At 54.4% G+C, this 22,062-nt stretch overlaps 1 protein-coding gene across 9 annotated transcripts in view; it reads left to right on the top strand.

Annotated features, from left to right (window-relative positions):
• The window catches only part of DYNC2I1 (dynein 2 intermediate chain 1), a 68,819-nt gene that overhangs the window by 40,339 nt on the left and 6,418 nt on the right, over positions 1–22,062 (top strand). For 8 of the 9 annotated variants that reach the window (XR_009454674.1, XM_059711299.1, XM_059711297.1 and 5 more), the window contains 10 exons: positions 6,671–6,800; positions 10,285–10,396; positions 11,516–11,604; positions 12,856–12,985; positions 14,636–14,805; positions 15,480–15,642; positions 19,165–19,278; positions 19,365–19,426; positions 19,833–19,884; positions 20,934–20,994. Coding sequence is in view for 8 of the 9 variants with exons in the window: in XM_059711299.1 (XP_059567282.1) it covers positions 6,671–6,800; positions 10,285–10,396; positions 11,516–11,604; positions 12,856–12,985; positions 14,636–14,805; positions 15,480–15,642; positions 19,165–19,278; positions 19,365–19,426; positions 19,833–19,884; positions 20,934–20,994 (1,083 nt within the window). In the remaining variant the exon portion in view is untranslated. Of the gene's footprint in view, positions 1–4,834; positions 6,576–6,670; positions 6,801–10,284; positions 10,397–11,515; positions 11,605–12,855; positions 12,986–14,635; positions 14,806–15,479; positions 15,643–19,164; positions 19,279–19,364; positions 19,427–19,832; positions 19,885–20,933; positions 20,995–22,062 lie in introns of those variants that run through there. The other variant, XM_059711301.1, reaches the window with a different exon arrangement.

Here is a 22,062-nt window from a genome sequence, read left to right as displayed (position 1 = left end):
AGGAGTATAGGTGTTAGTTCTTCTTTGAATGTTTGATAAAACTCCCCTGTGAAGCTGTCCGGACCAGGGCTTTTGTTTGCTGGAAGCTTTTTGATGACTGCTTCAATTTCCTCAGTAGTTATCAGCCTATTCAAATTTTCTGATTTTTCCTGATTGAGTTTTGGAAGATTGTATTTTTCTAGGAATATGTCCATTTCATTTAGGTTGTCTAGTTTTTGGAATAGAGTTGTTGTAGTATTTTTTTTTACAATCCTTTGTATTTCTGAGGGGTTGGTTGTTACTTCACCTCTTTCATTTCTCATTTTGTTTATTTGGGTCCTCTCTCTTTGCTTCTTGGTGAGCCTGGGTAGAGGTTCATCAATCTTGTTTATCCTTTCAAAGAACCAACTCTTGGTTCTATTGATCTTTTGTATCATTTTTTGGTCTCTATGTCATTTATTTCCATTCTAATCTTTATTATTTCCTTCCTTCTACTTACTCTGGGCTTTTCTTGTTGCTCTCTTTCTAACTCTTTAAGTTGTAGGGTTAGATAATTTATTATTAATTTTTTTTTGTTTTTTTGAGGTAGGCCTGTATAGCTATGAACTTCCCTCTCACAACTGCTTTCATTGTGTCCTATAGATTTTGGATTGTTGTGTTTTCATTGTCATTTGTTTCCAGGATGTTTTTAATTTCTTCTTTGATCTCTTTGGTAACCCAATCATTGTTTAATAGCATGCTATTTAGCCTCCAAGTGTTTGATTTTTTTTATTGGTTTTATTATAGTTGATTTCTAATTTTATGCCATTGTGATTTGAGAAGATGCTTGATATGATTTCAGTCTTCTTGAATTTGAAGAGGTTTAGCCTGTATCCTAATATGTGGTCTATCTTTGAAAATGTCCCATGTGCACTTGAGAAGAAAGTATATTCCATAGCTTTGGGGTGAAATGTTCTGAAGATATCAATTAGTTCCATCTGATCTAGTGAGTCATTTAGGATTGCTGTTTCTTTGTTAATTTTTTTTGTCTAGAACAGGGGTCCTCAAACTACAGCCCGCGGGCCACATGCGGCCTGCTGAAAACATTTATCTGGCCTGCCGGGTGTTTTTGCAGCCGCTGCCTGTTGCTTAGCAGCTGACTCGTCCAAGGCCCGTAGTGCGCATGTGTGGAATGTGCGCCGCACTCTCCGACTCCAGCCCTCCAACGGTCTGAGGGACAGTGAACTGGCCCCCTGTTTAAAAAGTTTGAGGACTCCTGGTCTAGAAGATTTATCCAGTGATGTCAATGGGGTATTAAAGTCCCCTACTGTGATAATATTGTTGTCGATCTCTCCCTTGATATCTTCCTGAAGTTTTTTATTTTTTTATTTTATTGATTTTTTATAGAGAGGAAGGGAGAGAGAGATAGAGAGTTAGAAACATCGATGAGAGAGAAACATCGATCAGCTGCCTCCTGCACATCTCCCACTGGGGATGTGCCCGCAACCCAGGTACATGCCCTTGACCGGAATCGAACCTGGGACCTTTCAGTCCGCAGGCCGACTCTCTATCCACTGAGCCAAACCGGTTTCGGCCTGAAGTTTTTTTTAAAATGTATTTTGGTGCTCCTGTGTTGGGTACATATATGTTTACCAGAGTTATATCCTTTTGTTGTATTGATCCCTTTAGTAATATGATGTGACCTTCCTTACTCTTGTTATGGCCTTCACTTTGAGATCCATTTTTGTCACATATAAGTGTTGCTACTCCAATTTTTTTTTTCATTTCCTTTTGCCTTAAAATATTTTTTTCCACTCCTTCACTTTCAGTCTGTGTGAGTCCTTATATATGGGGCATGTTTTCTTATCCATTCAACTACCCTATGTCTTTTGATTGGAACATTTAATCCATTTACATTTAAGGTTATTATTGATAGGTAGCTTGTTGCCATTTTTATTTTCTATTCCTGTTTTCCTTATTCCCTGTCTATTTCTTCTTTTTACAACATTCTCTTTAGCATTTCCTGCATTGCTGGCTTGGTGGTAATAAATTCCCTTCGCCTTTTTTGTCTGTGAAGCTCCTGATTTTCCCTTCAATTTTGCATGATAGCCTTGCTGGATTGAGTATTCTTGGATTCAGTCCCTTGCTTTGCATTATTTTATATACTCCATTCTATGCCCTTCTGGCCTGATGTGTTTCTGTTGAGAAATCAGTTGATAGTCTAATGTGCGATCCCTTGTAGGGAACTCTCTGTTTTTTTCTTGCAGCCCTCAAGATTCTTTCTTTGTCATTAACGTTTGCCATTGTAATTGTGATGTGTCTTGGTGTGGTCTTTTTTGGGTGTATCTTGTTTGGGACTCTGTGTGCTTGTGTGATTTTTTTCTTTCCCATGTCAGGGACATTTTCTGTCATTATTTCTTCAAATAGGTTTTCTATTCCTTGCTCCTCCTCTTGTCCTTCTGGCACCCCTATTATGAGGATGTTGCTTTGTTTCATGTTGTCCCAAAGCTCCCTTAAACTCTGCTGCTTTTTTTTACAATTGCTTTTCAGATTGGGTGTTTTTTCTATCCTATTTTCTAACTCGCTGATTCAGTCCTCTGCTGCTTCTAGTCTGCTGTTGAAATCTTCCATTGTGTTCTTCATTGCAGCGATGTCATTCTTCATTTCCTCTTGATTTTTACACATGTTGGTGAATTTCTCATCCAGGTGGTTGAGCATCTTTATAACCTTTGGTCTGAATTCTTTTTTTAAAAAAAATATATTTTATTCATTTTTTACAGAGAGGAAGGGAGAGGGATAGAGAGTTAGAAACATCAATGAGAGAGAAACATCAATCAGCCGCCTCCTGCACACCCCCTACTGGGGATGTGCCCGCAACCAAGATATATGCCCTTGACCAGAATTGAACCCAGGACCCTTCAGTCCACAGTCCCACACTCTATCCACTCAGCCAAACTGGTTAGGGCTGGTCTGAATTCTTTCTGTGACATATTGCTTGCCTTCATTTCATTTAGTTTCTTTTCTGATGAGTTCTCCTTTTCTTTCTTTTGGGGATTGTTTCTTTGTCTCCCATTTTTGCTGTCTCTTTCTGGCCCTGGGCACCCTGATTGAGGTCCAAGAGGTTAAAGTCCCTAGAGGTCCAATGGTCTGGAACTTGTTAGCCCAGAGGCTGGGTCTGCCTGAGCCTCATGCCTTTATTGTCTCTGCTCTGAGCTGTACCCACTTCTACCATGGTCCTGGTCCCTCAGTTGTCTGCTGCAGATGCTCTGGGTTGTGGGGGCACGTGCACAGTTCCTCTATTGTGTGACTCCCTGTGGGGGCCAGAGCCCTCTGGTGTGCAATTCACTGTGTCACCCTGGTACCTGCGGCAGTGTGGCACCCTCGGTCCCTCTGGCAGTGCACTTGCAATGTGGTCCTGGGACCAGTGGCTGGGCACACTGAGTTGCACCGGCAGCATAGTCCTGTGGCCCAGGGTGGGCATGTGCCGAGTGGCTCTGGATTGCAATGATAGCATTGACCTGTGACCTGGGGCTGAGCCCTCCATGTGGTTCCAGGTTGCAGCAGCAGTGCTCTCCTGGGGCCCGGAGTGGGGTGTGTGTCGGGCGGCTTTGAGTCAGACTGGCAGCATGGTCCTGGGGTGGGGGTGGGGTCCATGGTCCCGCTGGCTTGTATTCACAGTGCGGGGTCCTGGGTTGCAGGGTCTGGGCGCGCAAGCAAGGAGGTACGGCGCAGGAAGTCTCTCTGTTGTGCATTCACTGCAGACATTTGGGAGTCCGCGGTACCATGCCACTCACGCCGAGGCGTGATGGTGGGCCCACATGGGTTATGGCTGGTAAGCAGCTCCCTGCACTGATTCGGGATGGTGTCTGAGCCAGTCCTGGTGTCGGTGTGGCTGCGCTCCTGGACTCTGCTGCTCCCCTCTATTAGAAGAATGGGCTCTACGCCAAAGCTACACCTGGCCTGGGAGTGCCTGTGGCAGTAGCAGCGGCTCCCCTTCCATGAGAGTCTGACCTGCCAGTCCCCGAGACTCCTGCGAGATCTAACTGTCCCTCAATCACCCACACACACACTATAAATTACATCTGTGAACTGTCAGAGAAGTGGCTATTCAAACAATAATGAGGTAAGTTTCTTCTCTAGAAATAGGCGAGGTTTTAAAAACTGATGCTACTTATGTGATGAGAATGCAGAGGAATGCTTGCCTGTAACACACGGGTTCAACTAGGAAACAGTGGCAAAAGAAAGGTCAACAGGTGTAAGTAGGCACTCATGTCACTGCACGTGGGGTTGAAAGGTGTATGGGACTAAGTTACCTTGACGTAGTCCAAGAACTGGAGCAGGGGAAGGGCGACAATAAATCGTGATGAGGTCCCGACAGGAAGAGGTAAAAGTATTTAATTTAAGGTAGACTTTAATAGGTCAGGAATGCTTGTTGAAATGTCTAGGGTAACCATTAAGAGATAATGAAAAAAATCTATAAGAAGCAAGTAGAAGAGTTAATGGAATTATAAAAAACAAACATGTGGCTAATCAAATAGTAGTCAGGAACCCAGCTGGTGGGGTTCAGTGGTTGAATGTCGACCGTGAACCAGGAGGTCATGGTTTGATTCCCAGTCAGGGTGCATGCCGGGGCTGCCGGCTGGACCCCCAGTAGCGGGTGTGCAGGAGGCAGCTGATCACTGATTCTTATCATTCATGTTTCTGTCTGTCTCTCCCTTCCTCTCTGAAATCAATAAAAAGATGTATACATGTATTTTTTAAAAAGTAGTCAGGAAAGGAGCAACGAAGGAACAAAGGTCATGGAACAGAGACAACAACGGGAAGATGGGAGATTAAACCAGAACCACAAATTCCTGCCTAACACATTAATGCACAGTACGGCCTCCCTTCACATCATCAGTAGCTCTGTGACCTGAGTGAAATGGCGTGGAAGGAGACCAGTTCCCCACGGGCTCGTCAAGATGGAGAAGAGTCAGGTCCCTGTGGCGTCTCAAGGGTGTGATGCAAAGATGTTGGTGGGACCTGCCAGATATGTGACTGTCAAGAGACAAGCCTACATATCAGGACACAGAAAGGCTGAGAGAGGGTAGAGGAAATATGCCAAGCAAACACTAACTAGGCAATGCTGATGTCACTAACATCAAAGAAAACTTGAAAGCAGGAAGAGCCCAAGAAAGTCACTTCATAACAATGAGAGGGTCAGCTCAGCAGAGGAGCCTGCCAGGCGGCCTGAATGCACCCAGTGCTGGAGCACAGAGTGGACAGAGCACACTGGGCAGCACACAGGTGCCTCAGACACAGGTGGGCATTGGCAGTGCATGTCCCTTGGCAGCTGATAGAAATTTAGTGGAGGTACAAAGGTTTGAGTGCGTGGTTAAACTACATCTAACACACATACCTGCAAGTGCAATATTTATGTTCTTTTGAAGAATACAGAGAAACATTCTCAAAAGATCGTATGTTCTGGACACGGGATTGAAAAAAATACAGAAGACGTGTTTGGACCACAGTGCAATTAAGCTAGAAATCAATAATAAAAAGGTAATTAGAAAATACCCCAAAGTTTGAAAATCAAGTATTATACTTCCAAAAAGCTGTGGGTCAAAGAAGTCAAATGGGAATTAGAAACTATTTTCCACAGATAATGGAAACCAGCATTTAAAAGCTGTGGGACGCAGTTGAAGCTATTCTGAGGCACATTGGGAATGGAAAAGGCTGCAAACCAATGTCCACATACCTATCTCAATAGGGCAAAGGACAGCAAGAAATGAGGAGGAACAAACTAATAGAAGATAATGTCAGAAATCCATAAAATTGGAAGCTGTCAAAGCCAAAAGGAATTATTTAAAAACATTCATAGAATTTATAAGCCCTAAGAAGTCTGACTTAAGGGAAAAGAGAAAGCCAGACACAAAGACTCAACAGCAAGAATGGAAAGGCCGTTACCACCAACACTGAGGGTAAAAGATGGCGCTGTGGACAACTCATGTCCGTGAAGGCTTACACGCGTGAGCCGTGGGTCATCTGTTGGGGGTGCCGTGTTGGGAGATGTGTGGGGATGGCGGACTGGAGCTGTAAGTTGGGAGGATGGGATGGTGGCTAGAGAGTAAGGGGATGGGAAGGTGGTGGTTTGGGTAATGACCCTGAGTGAGTGGGAAGGACACCTGTGGGTGGGAGCACCAGCTGGGAGGAGAGCAGAGCTCCTGCGATGGGGTGCCCGGGAGCCTGGCGCCGGCATTAGCGTCGGGAGGAAAGGATACCAGCCCGGCGGCCGAATAGGAGTCTGTGAGCCGAGGAAGACCAAGTGTGGGGTTTGGGCGGCCTGTGGGCAGCAGGGCGGCTGGCTGTAGGCGACTGCATGGTCCAGTCCCATGGGACACAGGTGTGCGCTTCAAGGACAGTGGGCGGCACGAACATGACACGCCCTTTCACAGCGACATCACAGAAAGGCAGTGCTGGTCCAGGCCCACGAAGCCGTGAAGTGAATTGCTTTCCGTGACAGTTCTAGGGACGTACGTAGCCTGACATGGTTCTGTGTTGACTCGGGAAGCATGGTTCATGATGCTCTCACGTTGGTCCGCGCGTGACTGCTAAATGCCTCAGACAGACGCTGACAGGTGAGTCCCGGACAGCCGCTCTGTCTCACCAAAGGCTCCCCGCATGCCCTGTGCATTGCTCAGTTTAACTTGTCTGTTTCCAATGTATTTTCCAGGACACGCAGCACGAAGTTGCTTCGGCTCATTGACCTGGACTTTTCATTCACATTCTCTTTCTTGGATCTGCCGCCAGTAAATGAATATGACATGTACATCAGGAACTTTGGGAGAAAAAACACCAAGCAGGTGAGTACTGCAGGTCCTGACTGCGCTCTGGACCTTGAGGGCAGGGAATGTGCGGAGGAGGAGGAGGTGCCTGTGAACCTGAACGGTGTGCAGGTGTCCACAGAAGCCCACACGGAGGGCGGCTCCCCGCTCCCAGAGTGGCTGCATGGGGAGCAGAATGTCCCCTGGATCCCTTGCTCGGGTCCCAGTGAGGGTGTGACTGTCATAGTGCAGGGCCTCCACGTGCTGAGCACCAGTGATTGCCATGCTCCCCCTGAAGTGACTCACCCTCGTCCCTTCCTTTCTGTTCCATTGCACCTCCCCCTGTATGCCCTGACCGTCCCCTGCCTGTGTGCCCTCTCACTGTGCCAGGCCCCCTCACCTGCCTGTGTGCCCTCTCACCGTGCCAGGCCCCCTCACCTGCCTGCGTGCCCTCTCACCGTGCCAGGCCCCCTCACCTGCCTGTGTGCCCTCTCACTGTGCCAGGCCCCCTCACCTGCCTGTGTGCCCTCTCACTGTGCCAGGCCCCCTCACCTGCCTGTGTGCCCTCTCTCACTGTGCCAGGCCCCCTCACCTGCCTGTGTGCCCACTCTCACTGTGCCAGGCCCCCTCACCTGCCTGTGTGCCCTCTCTCACTGTGCCAGGCCCCCTCACCTACCTGTGTGCCCACTCTCACTGTGCCAGGCCCCCTCACCCGCCTGTGTGCCCACTCTCACTGTGCCAGGCCCCCTCACCTGCCTGCGTGCCCTCTCACTGTGCCAGGCCCCCTCACCTGCCTGCGTGCCCTCTCACTGTGCCAGGCCCCCTCACCTGCCTGCGTGCCCTCTCACTGTGCCAGGCCCCCTCACCTGCCTGCGTGCCCTCTCACTGTGCCAGGCCCCCTCACCTGCCTGCGTGCCCTCTCACTGTGCCAGGTCCCCTCACCTGCCTGTGTGCCCTCTCTCACTGTGCCAGGCCCCCTCACCTGCCTGTGTGCCCACTCTCACTGTGCCAGGCCCCCTCACCTGCCTGTGTGCCCTCTCTCACTGTGCCAGGCCCCCTCACCTACCTGTGTGCCCTCTCTCACTGTGCCAGGCCCCCTCACCTGCCTGTGTGCCCACTCTCACTGTGCCAGGCCCCCTCACCTGCCTGCGTGCCCTCTCACTGTGCCAGGCCCCCTCACCTGCCTGCGTGCCCTCTCACTGTGCCAGGCCCCCTCACCTGCCTGTGTGCCCTCTCACTGTGCCAGGCCCCCTCACCTGCCTGTGTGCCCACTCTCACTGTGCCAGGCCCCCTCACCTGCCTGTGTGCCCTCTCTCACTGTGCCAGGCCCCCTCACCTGCCTGCGTGCCCTCTCACTGTGCCAGGCCCCCTCACCTGCCTGCGTGCCCTCTCACTGTGCCAGGCCCCCTCACCTGCCTGCGTGCCCTCTCACTGTGCCAGGCCCCCTCACCTGCCTGCGTGCCCTCTCACTGTGCCAGGCCCCCTCACCTGCCTGTGTGCCCTCTCTCACTGTGCTAAGTCCCTTCACCTGCCTGTGTGCCCTCTCTCACTGTGCCAAGTCCCTTCACCTGCCTGTGTGCCCGCTCTCACTGTGCCAGGCCCCCTCACCTGCCTGTGTGCCCTCTCTCACTGTGCCAGGCCCCCTCACCTACCTGTGTGCCCACTCTCACTGTGCCAGGCCCCCTCACCTGCCTGTCTGCCCTCTCTCACTGTGCCAGGCCCCCTCACCTACCTGTGTGCCCTCTCTCACTGTGCCAGGCCCCCTCACCTGCCTGTGTGCCCACTCTCACTGTGCCAGGCCCCCTCACCTGCCTGTGTGCCCTCTCTCACTGTGCCAGGCCCCCTCACCTGCCTGTGTGCCCACTCTCACTGTGCCAAGTCCCTTCACCTGCCTGTGTGCCCACTCTCACTGTGCCAAGTCCCTTCACCTGCCTGTGTGCCCTCTCTCACTGTGCCAGGCCCCCTCACCTGCCTGTGTACCCCCTCTCACTGTGCCAAGCCCATTCACCTGCCTGTGTGCCCTCTCTCACTGTGCCAGGCCCCCTCACCTGCCTGTGTGCCCTCTCTCACTGTGCCAGGCCCCCTCACCTGCCTGTGTGCCCTCTCTCACTATGCCAGGCCCCCTCACCTGCCTGTGTGCCCTCCCTCATTGTGCCAGGCCCCCTCACCTGCCTGTGTGCCCTCTCTCACTGTGCCAGGCCCCCTCACCTGCCTGTGTGCCCTCTCTCACTGTGCCAGGCCCCCTCACCTGCCTGTGTGCCCTCTCTCACTGTGCCAGGCCCCCTCACCTGCCTGTGTGCCCTCTCTCACTGTGCCAGGCCCCCTCACCTGCCTGTGTGCCCTCTCTCACTGTGCCAGGCCCCCTCACCTGCCTGTGTGCCCTCTCTCACTGTGCCAGGCCCCCTCACCTGCCTGTGTGCCCTCTCTCACTGTGCCAGGCCCCCTCACCTGCCTGTGTGCCCTCTCTCACTGTGCCAGGCCCCCTCACCTGCCTGTGTGCCCTCTCTCACTGTGCCAGGCCTCCTCACCTGCCTGTGTGCCCTCTCACTGTGCGAGGCCCCCGTCACTGACCTGTGTTTTCTCTGTCACCGAGCCCAGCCCTCCTGTCACACGTGTGTTTCTCAGTGTCCATGGCCTGGTTCGAGGCCTGAGGTGAAGCCTTCCCTCATGACTTACACTGAGCTCTCTTATTCCAAAGCCGCCACCTTCGTGCCACACAGCTGACTCCCTGTTGTGCTGCAGTCACTAACTCGCCCTCCCTTCCCGAAGTTGAAGGCAGGGGTTGTCTCTTGCATTTTCTTATGTCCTGTTGGTGCCGTTGGGCACATACTTGGGTCCATTCAGTCGGTGACAGTCTCTCAATAGGAGGAGGTCCCGGGATGGCCCTGCAGGAGCTGCTGGGCGAGTCCTGCTGACTCTCCTCTGCCCCTTTCCTCAGCTCAGAGTTGCTTGTGACGACGCGCATTACTGCACCTGTTTTGCTGTTGCTAATCCTCACCCCAGGGTATTCCCCACTGATATTTTGAGAGAGTGGAAGGGAGGGGGAGAGAGAGAAACATTGATGTGAGAGAGACACATCCATTGGTTACCTCCTGCATGTGTCCCGACCAGCGCCTGGGATCGAGCCTGCAACCAAGATAGGTGCCCTTGACTGGATTCAAACTTGGGACTCTTCAGTTTGTGGGCTGATGCTCTATCCACTGAGCCAAACCGCTAGGGCTAGATTGCCTTTGGTTTGCAAAGTCAGTATGTTCTTAAAAAAATAGATGTTGGTGGGCTCCTCAGTAGTTTTTTACACCAAAGCTGAATTGTTTGATGCGACTTTTTTAAAACCCTTTAGAAAGTCAGGCCTATTAAACACAGGAAACTTTTAAGACCCAGGCTGCCTATGCTTGATGGTATTTATGCCATGATAGTTATTTTTGACAAGAGCAAGAAGACTGCCATTGAGAACTAACGTTTTTCTTGTCAGTAACGAGGCATTATTTGAGGTTGAGTGCTCACGCAGCCCTTTGTTTTGAAGGCGTACGTCCAGTGCAATGAAGGGACTGTGGAGCGAGACATCCAGACAGAGGAGATGGAGACCAGGGAGGCGTGGACTCAGCACCCCGGGGAAGGCGCGGCCGTGTCAGGGGGTAAGCAGCTCGCTGAGAGCCGGGTTCTTCACGTTGCCTGTGGTGCTACGCTCAGTGCATCTCTTGTTCTTTCTCCTTCTGCCTTTCTCCCGGGGGGGGGGGGGGTGGTTCACGCCTGATGGAAGTGCCACGCCCTCTCGGTGGGGCAGACCAGCGGCCTGAGCACCAGCTGGGCCGGTCAGCAGGGCAGAGTCCCCTCCAAACGCGCAGCTTCGTGAGGGCTTCGAGCGCGCTTTGCTTTTGACTTGGGATAATCTGTTCTCCTTAATAGAGATTTGTTTTTAATTTTTTTAAAATGTCTTTTTCATTGATTTTTAGAGAGAGAGGAAGGGAGAGGGATAGAAACATCGATGATAGAGAAATATCGATTATCACTCATCTGCCTCCTGCACGCCCCCTACCGGGGATTGAGCCCGCAACCCGGTCCTGTGTCCCAAATGGGAATCGAACCGCAAACTCTTGATTCTGGGAATCAACCAGCTGACAATAGAGATTTTCTACACGAGTGTGGTTGCAGATAACGTGGCGTCAATACAGATGGCAGGTCCCCGAGGCGGGCTGCACGCTCGCGGCTTTCCTCCGTGACCTGTGTGCTCCATGTCCCCTTCCTGTTGCAGCTGATTCTGAGGAAGCCTCCCCCTAAGAAATCAGGCACCGACATGTGACACTTACACCGTCACCGATGCCGTGAGCTACAGGGGTGGGCAAAGGCAGTTTACAGTGTGAGCACGCAAAACAGAGTTTCTTGTATTAGTACTCATTATGATTGGGTTATTTGTGTTACAGCTGTAATCTACTTTTGTCCACCTGTGCTTTCCTTAACGTCTTTAAGTAGGGTTCCGTTCACAGACTCTATGTAAAACAAGATGCAGTGGGTTTCCTCAGTTACCTGTACTGGGGACAGCGGTTCGCGAGGTGACGAGTTTCAGGTGAGCGGAGCTGTGACCCAGCGCCTGTGTGCTCATCGCCCGAGCCTCCCTCCCTCGGGTGCAGTTTACAGTAGATCCAGAGTAAACGGGGACTTTCTGAGCTCCGCTTCCAGCTTCCTAATGTTCATGTGCCTCTGCACTCTGACCTGGCTGCTTAGAGCCCACCCGGTTGTTTTCTGTGACTTTTTAGGGAGTGAGAGCAGGGAGCCCTCGGATGCAGCGGCTGCGCCCAAGGTGGACACGCTGAGACTGTCCAGCTTCCTCCGGGCGGCCTGCCAGGTAGGTGTCTGGGACGTGGCCCGTCACCTGGGCCACCACCAACTAACATAAAAAATGACTGAAAAACACAAATGAAGTTGGCAAGGCAGACATAGCTCTAGAGCTGTGGTTCTCAACCTGTGGGTCGCGACCCCTTTGGCCATCGAATGACCCTTTCACAGGGGTCGCCTAAGACCATCCTGCATATCAGATATTTACATGACGATTCATAACAGTAGCAACATGACAGTTAGGAAGTAGCAACGAAAATAATTTTATGGTTGGGTCACAACATGAGGAACTGTATTTAAAGGGCCAGGAGGTTGAGAACCACTGGGATAGCACAGTGGTCGGCAAATTGCCGCTCGGTAAACTGCGGCTCGGTAAACTGCGGCTCGTGAGCCACACGCAGCTCTTTGGCCCCTTGAGTGTGGCTCTTCCACAAAATACCGACTCTTCCACAAAATACCGACTTCTGCGCATGGGCCACGAAGTTTCAATCGCACTGTACATGGGCGCCCGCACGTGGTATTTTGTGGAAGAGCCACACTCAAGGGGCCAAAGAGCCGCATGTGGCTCGCGAACCACGGTTTACCGACCACAGCTCTAGAGTATTTGAAACTAAGAAACTTATGACTTTTAAACTGGCCATGGAAACGTCAAGCGGCATGAGCACATGGAGGACTTGAGGCGCCTCCGCAGTTGCAGGCCGCGGCCACTGCCGCCTCTGAGACCCAGAGACCCTCCCTGTTGCTGTGAAACGGGCAGTGCCCACACGGCCCGCGAGCCTCTGAGTCTCCAAAGAGAAGGACCCACATTCCTGCTCTTCCGAATGCCCTCGGGTCGGGAGTCTGTGTTCCTGGCCCCCCGCGTCTCCACTGGGATAAAGCAGCTGGCCTGCCCGCTGTCCCCCCTCCAGTGAGTCCTGCTGCCACACGCTGAGGGCGGCGCTCCGGTGTGAGTCCGGGGAGGCTGAGGGGCCGGCAGCGGTGACCGGCTCACTGCGCCTCCCGGGTCCCCGTAGCGCAGGGAGAACACGTGGGGCCCGCGCCGGACGTGTCTTCGTCCTGGTACTTTAGCAGAGTCTCTGCCATAAACAGTGGCATGTGCCCTGAGATCCAGCTTTCTGAGGAGTTGTTCCCCTGCTGTGCCCGCAGGACAGGGTCCTTGCACCCTGTCGCTTCCTTGGTGCCTGGCGGGGGGCAGCTCCTGTGAGATGCGGGGGAGATGAGCGGGCAGCGTGTTGATTCGGGCACTCGCTGTCTTTGGAAGGTGGTTGCAGTTTTGCTGGAAGAAGACCGCGTGGCAGCTGCCCCCAGCCGGGACCCCGGGGCCCAGGACAGCACCCTGCCCCTCAGCGACAGCGCCTGGCAGCTGAACACCAGCCTGCCCTTCCTCCAGCGTAAGAGCCTCCTGCTGGTGCCTAAGTGGGACCACGCGTGACGCTGACGTCGCGGTCTCGGGCCGCCTGTGTGACCTGAGGTGCAGCCGGGCAGAGCTCAGCCTGCAGCTCCGCTGCCCCATGCGTGCGGGGGGCACAGGCGCCCCTGAGACGCGTACGGGGGGGGGGGACAGGCGCCCCTGAGACGCGTGCGGGCGGCACAGGCGCCCCTGAGACGCGTGCGGGGGGCACAGGCGCCCCTGAGACGCGTGCGGGCGGCACAGGCGCCCCTGAGACGCGTGCGGGGGGGACAGGCGCCCCTGAGACGCGTGCGGGGGGGGGGGAACAGGCGCTCCTTGGACGCGTGCGGGTGTGCGGGTGCGTGTTTGCTGAGGCGCCAGGACCCGCCCCTGCTCGGGCGCCGCCTGGTTCCTTTGAGACAGGAGCAGCGCAGCGCTGAGAGGCCGCGCGGCCTGCGCCGGCTCCGCTCCGTAGACCCACAGGTAGCCCGTGGCCTCAAAGCACAAAACGTTTGTCAGACGTGAAGGGTGGTCACATGTAATCGTTTAGATCCGTTTTGAAAACTGCATTTGCGCAGTCCATCCGTGCCTGAGGCTGGTCACTGCTCGGCTGTGGAACGATGGCTGCAGGCAGCCGCGCAGGAGGGACGCGGGGCGAGTCGTGGGGGTGCTTCCGTCCGTCGCTGCGTGGGCGTTTCACATAAACAAAAATGGCATTTTAGCTTTAAAAAGCTTGTGTTTTGGGGCGGTGTTTTTATTTTTAAAAGATATGAGTTATCCTGTCGGGAAATGGTAAATCGCTGTATCTGTGGAATTCAAAACAGGTGTGCACGCACCACACCACCTCTTCTCCCCGAGCTGCCCAGTGACGCACCGGCAGGCCTGGAGGCGCTGGTGCAAGTGCCACTGGCATAAGAGTCCCTCGTGGGGGACAGGAGCGTGCGTGTCCTCACAGGACTAGCCTCTGGAGGGCGTGGGAGACCCTCCTGAGGACAGGGAAGGATTCCTCGTGGGCTTGCGTTTTGGTAAAATGAATTCTGAGGTGACAGAGGAAGGGAGAGGGGAGGACAGGCGTCTGAGGCTCGCTGGTCACACCTGTGAGGAGGTCTCGGAAGGAGTGGTGCTTCCGCCGTCCAGGAATGCTCGCCCGCGCAGCAGCGTGGTGCAGGCGGGCCGCCCCTCGTTCCTGCGTTGGCCCATGTGCAGCGTGTGTCCAGTGTCCCGGGCCCTGGTGAGAGTCAGCAGTGGACAGAAATCCTTGTGGGTCAGACTGTGAACTTGCTGAATGAGTGACGTGTGCAGTAGGTTGAACTGGGCAAGCTCTTGGGAGAAAACAAAGTGGGGCAGGGCCCCTGACGGAGCCGCTTGGCGGTGTGACACCTCGGGGACTGCAGGGCCCACGGAGGCGGCCTGGCTCCGGGCGGCGTTGTACCCAGTTTGAAGGATCACTTTTTAGCAAAACCACATGTCAGCTTTGACAGCTTTCTTGTAGGGCGGTGGCCGTTGACCACCCGCATTTCAGGCGTGTGGAGCTTTGAAAGGCCATGTCCGCTTCTTCATGAAGCTGAAGTGCACTGACATATTTGTGTGTTATCTGACCTGGTTCTGGCAGACCCTCGCATGCCGCGGCACTGCCGTATTCTGTCCCCAGATCGCAGCGTGTCCAGCCTGCACGCCTCTCCGGCGCAGAGGCAAGTGGTGTCCGTTCACGGGCTTCCTGACCAGGCCTGCGCGCCCCCGCTGGACCGCAGGCACCTGCTCTGCGTCTGGGACATCTGGCAGCCCTCGGGGCCGCAGAAGGTCCTGGTGTGCGAGTCGCAGGTATCACTTGGGAGCAGGGCGGGCAGGTGGGCGCCTGCTGGGCCACAGGGAGCAGGAGGGTGGGACTTGTCAGCTCCTTTCTCTTTCCTCCCGGCCTCCCTCAGCTGTCTGTGCAGCTATGACAGGACATGAGCGGGTCTGTTTTGACTCTAAAAATTTTAAGTTCAGAAGAAACCCACAGCGTGAAGCCTGGTTGGCACACACTGTGGGAATTGGGTATCAGTTAGGGCTCCAGGCCGATGGACACACGGGCATGGCTCTGGTTCAGAGTGGACTTGTTGCTTGTGCTGTCTGGGTCCTGGACATGGTAGAGGTTTCTTAATGCTTGAGATTGAGTCTGTAGTCTCATGCATTTTCTGGCCCCTGGCTCACAGGCCGTGGTCTGGTGGCCACGCAGGTCACCCTGTTTACATGCTCCTCGACCTCAGAATCATTGATTCCACCAAAACAGTAGAGAACAATAACTTTTACTGATGTCAGTTTTGGGGCTTGACGATAACTTTTGGTGATGCAGGCTGTAAATGGAGAGACAGAAGCTGGCTTTGCTGATGGGGCTGAGTGGGGCCTGGCGCACACTGAGAAAGCTGACACAGACATGCCCAGACCTGCTTCATGTCTGCAGCTTCTCGGGGAGGCCCCGGGCGCCGTGGCAGCAGAGCTCTCTGTCCTCCCAGGTCACCTGTTGCTGCCTGAGCCCCTTCAAGGCCTTCCTGCTGTTTGCTGGAACCGTGCATGGCTCGGTCATCGTGTGGGACCTGCGAGAAGACTCCCGGCTGCATCGTTACGTGAAGCTGAGCGATTGCTTTTGGACGTTCAGGACAGCCACGTTTTCCACCGGTCAGTGAGGCCCGCCGGCCTTAGGTGTCTAGACAAGTGTGACAGACTCCAGGAGTGTCTGGAATGTCTTGGCATTTATGGTTCCAGTTACCCCACAGGATGGGGTCTGACCTATGAGCAAAAGAGGCCTTTGACAAAAAGGAAAACAACAATGCCCCCAGGCCACGGTTAGCCTGTGGCCAACAGGTTATAACATCTTTCTTGTTAATGTGTGGATTCCAAATCCTCAGTGAGATGACGTTTCTAGTGTTAAATTAGCTTAAGGCATGTTGGTAAGTGTGCTCCTGGCTTAGTTACCTCCACCAGGGGGGACGAGAGGAACTGGAACAACAGGACCTGCAGCATCCTTGGCTGGACCCCAAGAATACTTCATGCCAGGCAGCTGTAGCTGCAACCATAACTGTGAGCACACCAAGCAACCACAGCCAGCCAGCACAGCCACAACCAAACAGCTACAACCAACCAACCAACACAGCCACACCCACACAACCACAACCAACCAAACAGCTACAACCAACCAACCAACACAACCACAGCCAACACAGCCACAACCAACCAACACAACCACAACCACAAGCACCACCAAACAACACAGTTACAACCAACCAACACAGCCACAACCACAACCAACCAACACAGCCACAACCAACCAATACAACTACACAACCACCACAACCACCACAGCCACAAACAGCCAACACAACCACAACCAGCCAACACAACCACAAGCACCACCAACCAACACAGCCACACCCAAACAACCACCATCAACCAACACAGCCACAACCACACAACCACAACCAACAGAGCCACAACCAACCAACACAACCACAACCAGCCAACACAACCACAACCAACCAACACAGCCACACCCACATAACCACAACCAACCAACACAGCCACAACCACAACCAACCAACACAGCCACAACCAAACAACCACAGCCACAACCAAACAACACAGCCACAAACAAACAAACACAACAACCAACATAGCCACAACCACAGCCACAGCCAACTAACACAGCCACAATCAAACAAGCACAACCAACCAACACAGCCACAACCACACAGCCACAGCCAACCAACCCAGCCACAATCAAACAAGCACAACCAACCAACACAGCCACAACCACACAACCACAACCAACCAATACAGCCACAACCAAGCAACCACAGCTAACCAGCTACAGCAGGGGTGGGCAAACTTTTTGACGCGAGGACCACAATGGGTTCTTAAACTGGACCGGAGGGCCAGAACAAAAGCATGGATGGAGTGTTTGTGTGAACTAATATAAATTCAAAGTAAACATCATTACATAACAGGGTAAGGGCTTTTTTTTTTTTTTTTTTTTTAGTTTTATTCATTTCAAACGGGTGGTTCCGGCCCGCGGGCCGTAGTTTGCCCACGGCTGAGCTACAGCCACAATCAACTATAACCAAACAACCCAGCCACAACTAACCATAGCCACACAACCACAACTAGCCAACCACAAACAACCAACCGTAACCACAGGCAAACAAGCACAACTACAATCAAAACCAACCAGTCCCTCAGCAGCACCCCCACCACTTGGCAGAGTCTTGTGTGTGGGCTCTTTCCAGTGCTTCCCAGGCATCGTGTCCAATGCGTCTCACCCTCCACCGCTGCTGCTCAGAGATGAGGGCTCTCCACTCGAAGGACCTCACTCTCACTTGTCCCCACCCTGGCGCCCTTCCCCCTGCCCCACCATCACTGGTCCGTTCTGTCTCTGTCCCGCTTCTCCAGATGGAAGGTGCGAGGGCCCTGTGGAGCATACGCCCTCGCGTCTGGCTTCTTTCCTCGTGTCGCGTCTCTGTGGCTCCCCTGTGCTCTTGTGAGTTCCCAGTTCAGCTCCCGCTGCTGAGCGGTCGTTCCCTCCAGGAAACACCAGGCGCTTTGTCGGTTCTGTGGGCTCCGCATGCTCACACCACATGGCCTCCTCACAGGCACTCTGGGTGTCTGCACCGGGCGGCACGCGGCCATCAGTGTTTTTGCCCACTGACAGGCGTGTGGCAGCCTCCCGCTCTTCTCACGGTGGCTCTCGGATGACAAGGGGTGTGGAGCGCCTCAGGTGCTTGCTTGCTTTCTGTCTGAGATGTGTCTGTTCAGGTCTTTTACACGTTTTAAATGGATTCACTGCTTTCTCATGGCTGAGTTGTAAGGGTTCTTTGTGCATTTTGGACACCAGCCCTTCATCAGATGTGTCTTCACAAGTATTTCCTCGCCGCTAGGGCTTGTCTTCTCATTCTCTCACACTCCTTTTCCTGCTCAGCCCTCTAGGAGAGTCAGCACCACACATGCATGGCATATCTTACTGTATGTGTGTCTGTGTTTTATACATAAAAAGAGCAAGTATTTTTTTTTTTTTTTGGTCTCCTAACAACCAATTTTTGCCCCTTTGAGGGAGAATGTGTGAGTCTATAGCATGGGTGGGGAACCTCCAGCCCATGTGCCGTATAAGGCCCGCGAAATCATTTGGGCTGGCCCTGCCAAGGCATTAAATGTTTGACCCAATACAGCAGCTAATGTTTAAGTGGATGATCTGGTGTGGCCCACAGATGATGTTATTAATATCCAAACGGCCCTTGGCGGGAAATAGGATCCCCGTCAGTGTGATGCTGTTGGAATAGACACCTTTCACATGTGCTGCCCATGTTACTGGTTAACCTCTGAGTTCACCACCATGTCCTGTCCCCAAACCTACGAGGCTTCAGTGGCTCCGGGGAGTGAGGGGTCCATGGACCTCAGGAGAAGTCCGAGCCGCATCTCGGCACCGCCTGCGTCCTGCCCATCGGCTCCAGACCTGCCGTTTATGCGTCATCTTTGCTGAGCTCAGCCCCAGCTCTCTCTTTATTTCTTGCTCGTTTTGTTAAAATTTCTGTTCTGAGTTTCTGATTCCAGGTGTTTCTGTGTGTGTGTTTGTTTTACATACGTGCTTTTTGAGGAGGTGAGATGCAGGGTAGAGTTTGCGTTTTCTGTTTCCTGCCTGTTTTCAGGGGAGAATTTTCATCGGCTGAAATGCTTTGACTGTTTTTACAGGAGCCCTTGTGGACTTTGGTTGTTTCTCCTGGACAGTGTGTAGGCCGGGGCTGTAGTCAGAGCAGGTGTTGGGGGTCTGACAGGGTTGGGGCGAGTCTGCCCGGACTCCCCTCCATGGCCGCCTCTGTGGCCCCTCCCTCCCAAAGCAGCAGCTCCAGGCTGCCCTGCCCGTCAGGTGGCTGCCCTGGGAGCTGAGCTGTCTCTCTGGTCTCCGTCCGTCCTTGAGACCCACACCCCCTGGGAGGGAGTCCCAGGGCCCTCCACCCGCAGGCGGGATGTGCTATTCTTCTCACAGGTGGCTGGGGGCTGTGGTCTGCTCCGTGGTCATGCGGAAGGCAGTGGCCCCAGGGAGCCTCAGCGTGGTCCCGTGGGGAGCATGTGTCCCAGAAGCACCTGTGTTTGCCCCTCCCTGACGGCCGTGTGTCTCTAACTTATCGCTCCCTGGCGCCCGTGCCTCCCCAGATGGCGTCCTCACCCCTGTGAACCACCGCAGTCCCCTGCAAGCCATCGAGCCTGTCGCGGCGTCTGGCCACAGGAAACAGAGCTTTGTCCTCTCGCCCTTTTCTGCTCAGGAAGGTACGCGACCCTGCACCGCCCTCGAACCCCGAACTCAGGCTGTGGCCTGTGCACTCCTCTCTGAGCCATTTCTCTCTCTCTGTTAGAAATGTCGGGTTTGTCGTTCCACATCGCTTCCTTGGACGAGAGTGGGGTTCTCAACGTGTGGGTGAGTGGGGCACGCGGGCACTGCGCCCCTGCACTCCCAGGTTCTGGGAGCAGAGTGTGTGGCTGTTGGGGAGAAGGCTGCCAGGGCCACGTGACGGGGAGGCAGGGGAGGGCAGTGTCCCAGGAGCTGTGGGTCCTGTGGGGGCGGACGCACGTGGACCAGGGATGGGCTGTCAGGCATGAGGGTAAAGGACGTGCGATGCTCCGAGGCCCTGGCCCGACGTCAGGGAGGGGCGAGGGCGGGAGGGGCGGCAGCGTCGCAGGGGTGATTCTGAAGCGAGGCCCTCTGCCTGGCGCAGTTACGCTTCCAGCACCCGCTCAGCTGGTGTCTGTGAGACCTGTGCTGCGCTTAGATGGCTCCCTCATTAGAAAATGTGTTAATGTTCATCTCAATATTCTGTTCTTAGGTGGTTGTTGAATTACCAAAGGCAGATCTTGCAGGTTCGATAAGTGATTTAGGTAACTATTAAATGAAAAAAATGAATTTCTGTCAGTGTTTGCTGAAAATGAAAGATTAAAGATAGCATTGACTACTTGGAAAATAAGTGGTTGGCTACCTGAAAGATGAACATGAAGGTCACGTGTCTTACAACCTCATCGGCCATTGTGTGAGCGACTCAGCTGCAGTGAGGAAGGGCGTGCGGGCTGAGTGCTGGCAGCAAGGCCGAGCGCGTTAGTGCCCTGACGTGTGTCCCTTGAATCCCTACGTTGTACATCAGGGACCCGTGTCTGGCCCAAGCTCTAGCTCGTGCATTAGATTGGGGGCCGGTCAGAGAGCACCCACTGTGGTGGGAGCCAGTCCTTCACTGATGAGCGTTCTCTGAGCAACCTGGTCCCATCCCAGGTGCCAGGAAGCAGGTGAGCGGATGGGGAGTGTGGGCTGAGGGCCCGGGGCTCAGGTGAGAAGGGTGCTGCCAAGGGCGCGAGGCCTGGCTGGCTTCCCACCTGTGGTGGCAGCATTGGCCGTCTCCTGGCTTCGCCTGTGGGCTGAGCTTACTTACGGGCACACTGAGGACAGGGCCTTGCCCAGAATTTGGGTTTCAAGATGCAGCAATTAGAACGGGAAGATGGCATTGGGAATAGACAGGAAGCAAAGCCACCGCTGGCTGAGGGGCAGGTTGTGGCCATGATGACGCTGAGGGAGGGTGGTGTGCGAGTCGTTGGGAGGAGGCAGGGGCACGGAGCGGGGCGCCCGGCCTGTGCTGCTGCGAGGGCGCAGGGGGATGCTGAGGCTGGTTTTCATTCGTGTGTCTTCCGCTCTGTGTGCTGCCGGATCAGGTCTGAGAGGCAAGGGCTTCCTGGCCGTGACTCACAGCCCTTCCCCAGGCTCTGACTGCAGACCCTTATTGTTGGCTGAGCGCCGAGGGTGTTCAGGAGCCGCACCTGCCCCCGGGGGCCTCCTGCCTCCCGGTCTGGCCCCTGACACAGGTGTGGAGCAGTGAAGCGTGATTCCAGGGACCGGCCGCTTGTCCTCAGAGGCACCTCTATCCCCGTCTCCCTGCTTTTAGGGCTCATCCCCGGAGGGAGGATAAAGCTGGTGCACAGCTCTGTGACTCGGCTGAGCGACAGGTAAGTGCCCCCGGGAGGCAGCCCCTCAGCACAGGCCCGTGTCCCACATGGGGAGGCGACAGAGATGATGGCCGAACGCCTGGTCATTCATGAGTCAGTGTAAAGGCACATCGCAAATGGAGAGCCGACTGCTTTTCTTTGATCAAAATATGGTCCATCGTACAAATCGGTGCGATGTGACTATTTTTCACTCAGTGTTAATACAACCATGAAGTTAAACAGGACCGGTGGTCGCAGACCCCAGTCCTTCGTGCTCAGGGTGGCCCCTGGGCTGGTGGGACCCCGGGCTCTTGTAAGCACGCAGACATGTAGTCCCCGTGGTTATGGAGGGGGGCTCCCTGTGTCAGGGGAATAGCGCTTAGTGAGAGGGGTGTTCATGGTGGTCCCCCGGGACGCGTGCCTACAAAGGGGAGAGGCACAGACCTGGCCGCGAGGGGCAGGTGACTGTCACGCAGATGCAGACGGCCCTGGCCCGGGAGCTCCCGAGCGTCCTTGCCAGGTCCTGTGCCCTCTCTCCCATCTGTCACTGAACTCGGGAGTCTGAGGAGGGAGTGACCGTGGGTGGCGGCATGTCTCCTCGTCCACCATGGGTATGGCACATGCGTGACTCGCTTTATGGGACATGCACATGCTTGTGGGAGCTCAGGGTGATGGTGGGGGTGACTGGTGACTTCTTGGAGAGGTGACCCTGAGGTGGGAGGTGGACCAGGAATGTCTGATCAGCAGGAGCAGGACGTGGAGCCAGGGCATGAGGCCATGACACAGTGAGGGCAGGACCTGGAGGCTTGCCGTCCAGAGAAGGATGAGTCAGTGTTGCTGCGTGAGGTTTCCACGGTCCTCTGTTCCTGATGGCGACCGGGAGCTGCTCGGGGCTTAGAGGGAAAGTGTGGAGCGGAGGCGCCTGGGCTGTTGCAGGGATCGGTGTGGAAGGTCAGGGTCAGGGCCGGGCAGCTGTCATGGGGATGAGGGTGCCTTTCAGCTAAGGTCGTAGGAATGGTGAGAGGGAGGCCCTGCCCTCTCCAGTGCCTGGCTCGGGGTCCAGGTCCCACACAGATGAGGAGGAGTGGA

This window comes from Myotis daubentonii, chromosome 10, assembly GCF_963259705.1.
Source record: "Myotis daubentonii chromosome 10, mMyoDau2.1, whole genome shotgun sequence".
Taxonomy (NCBI): Eukaryota; Metazoa; Chordata; class Mammalia; order Chiroptera; family Vespertilionidae; genus Myotis; species Myotis daubentonii.
Note: the sequence above shows the minus strand (reverse complement) of the source record. Positions and strands in the feature narration are given on the sequence as shown.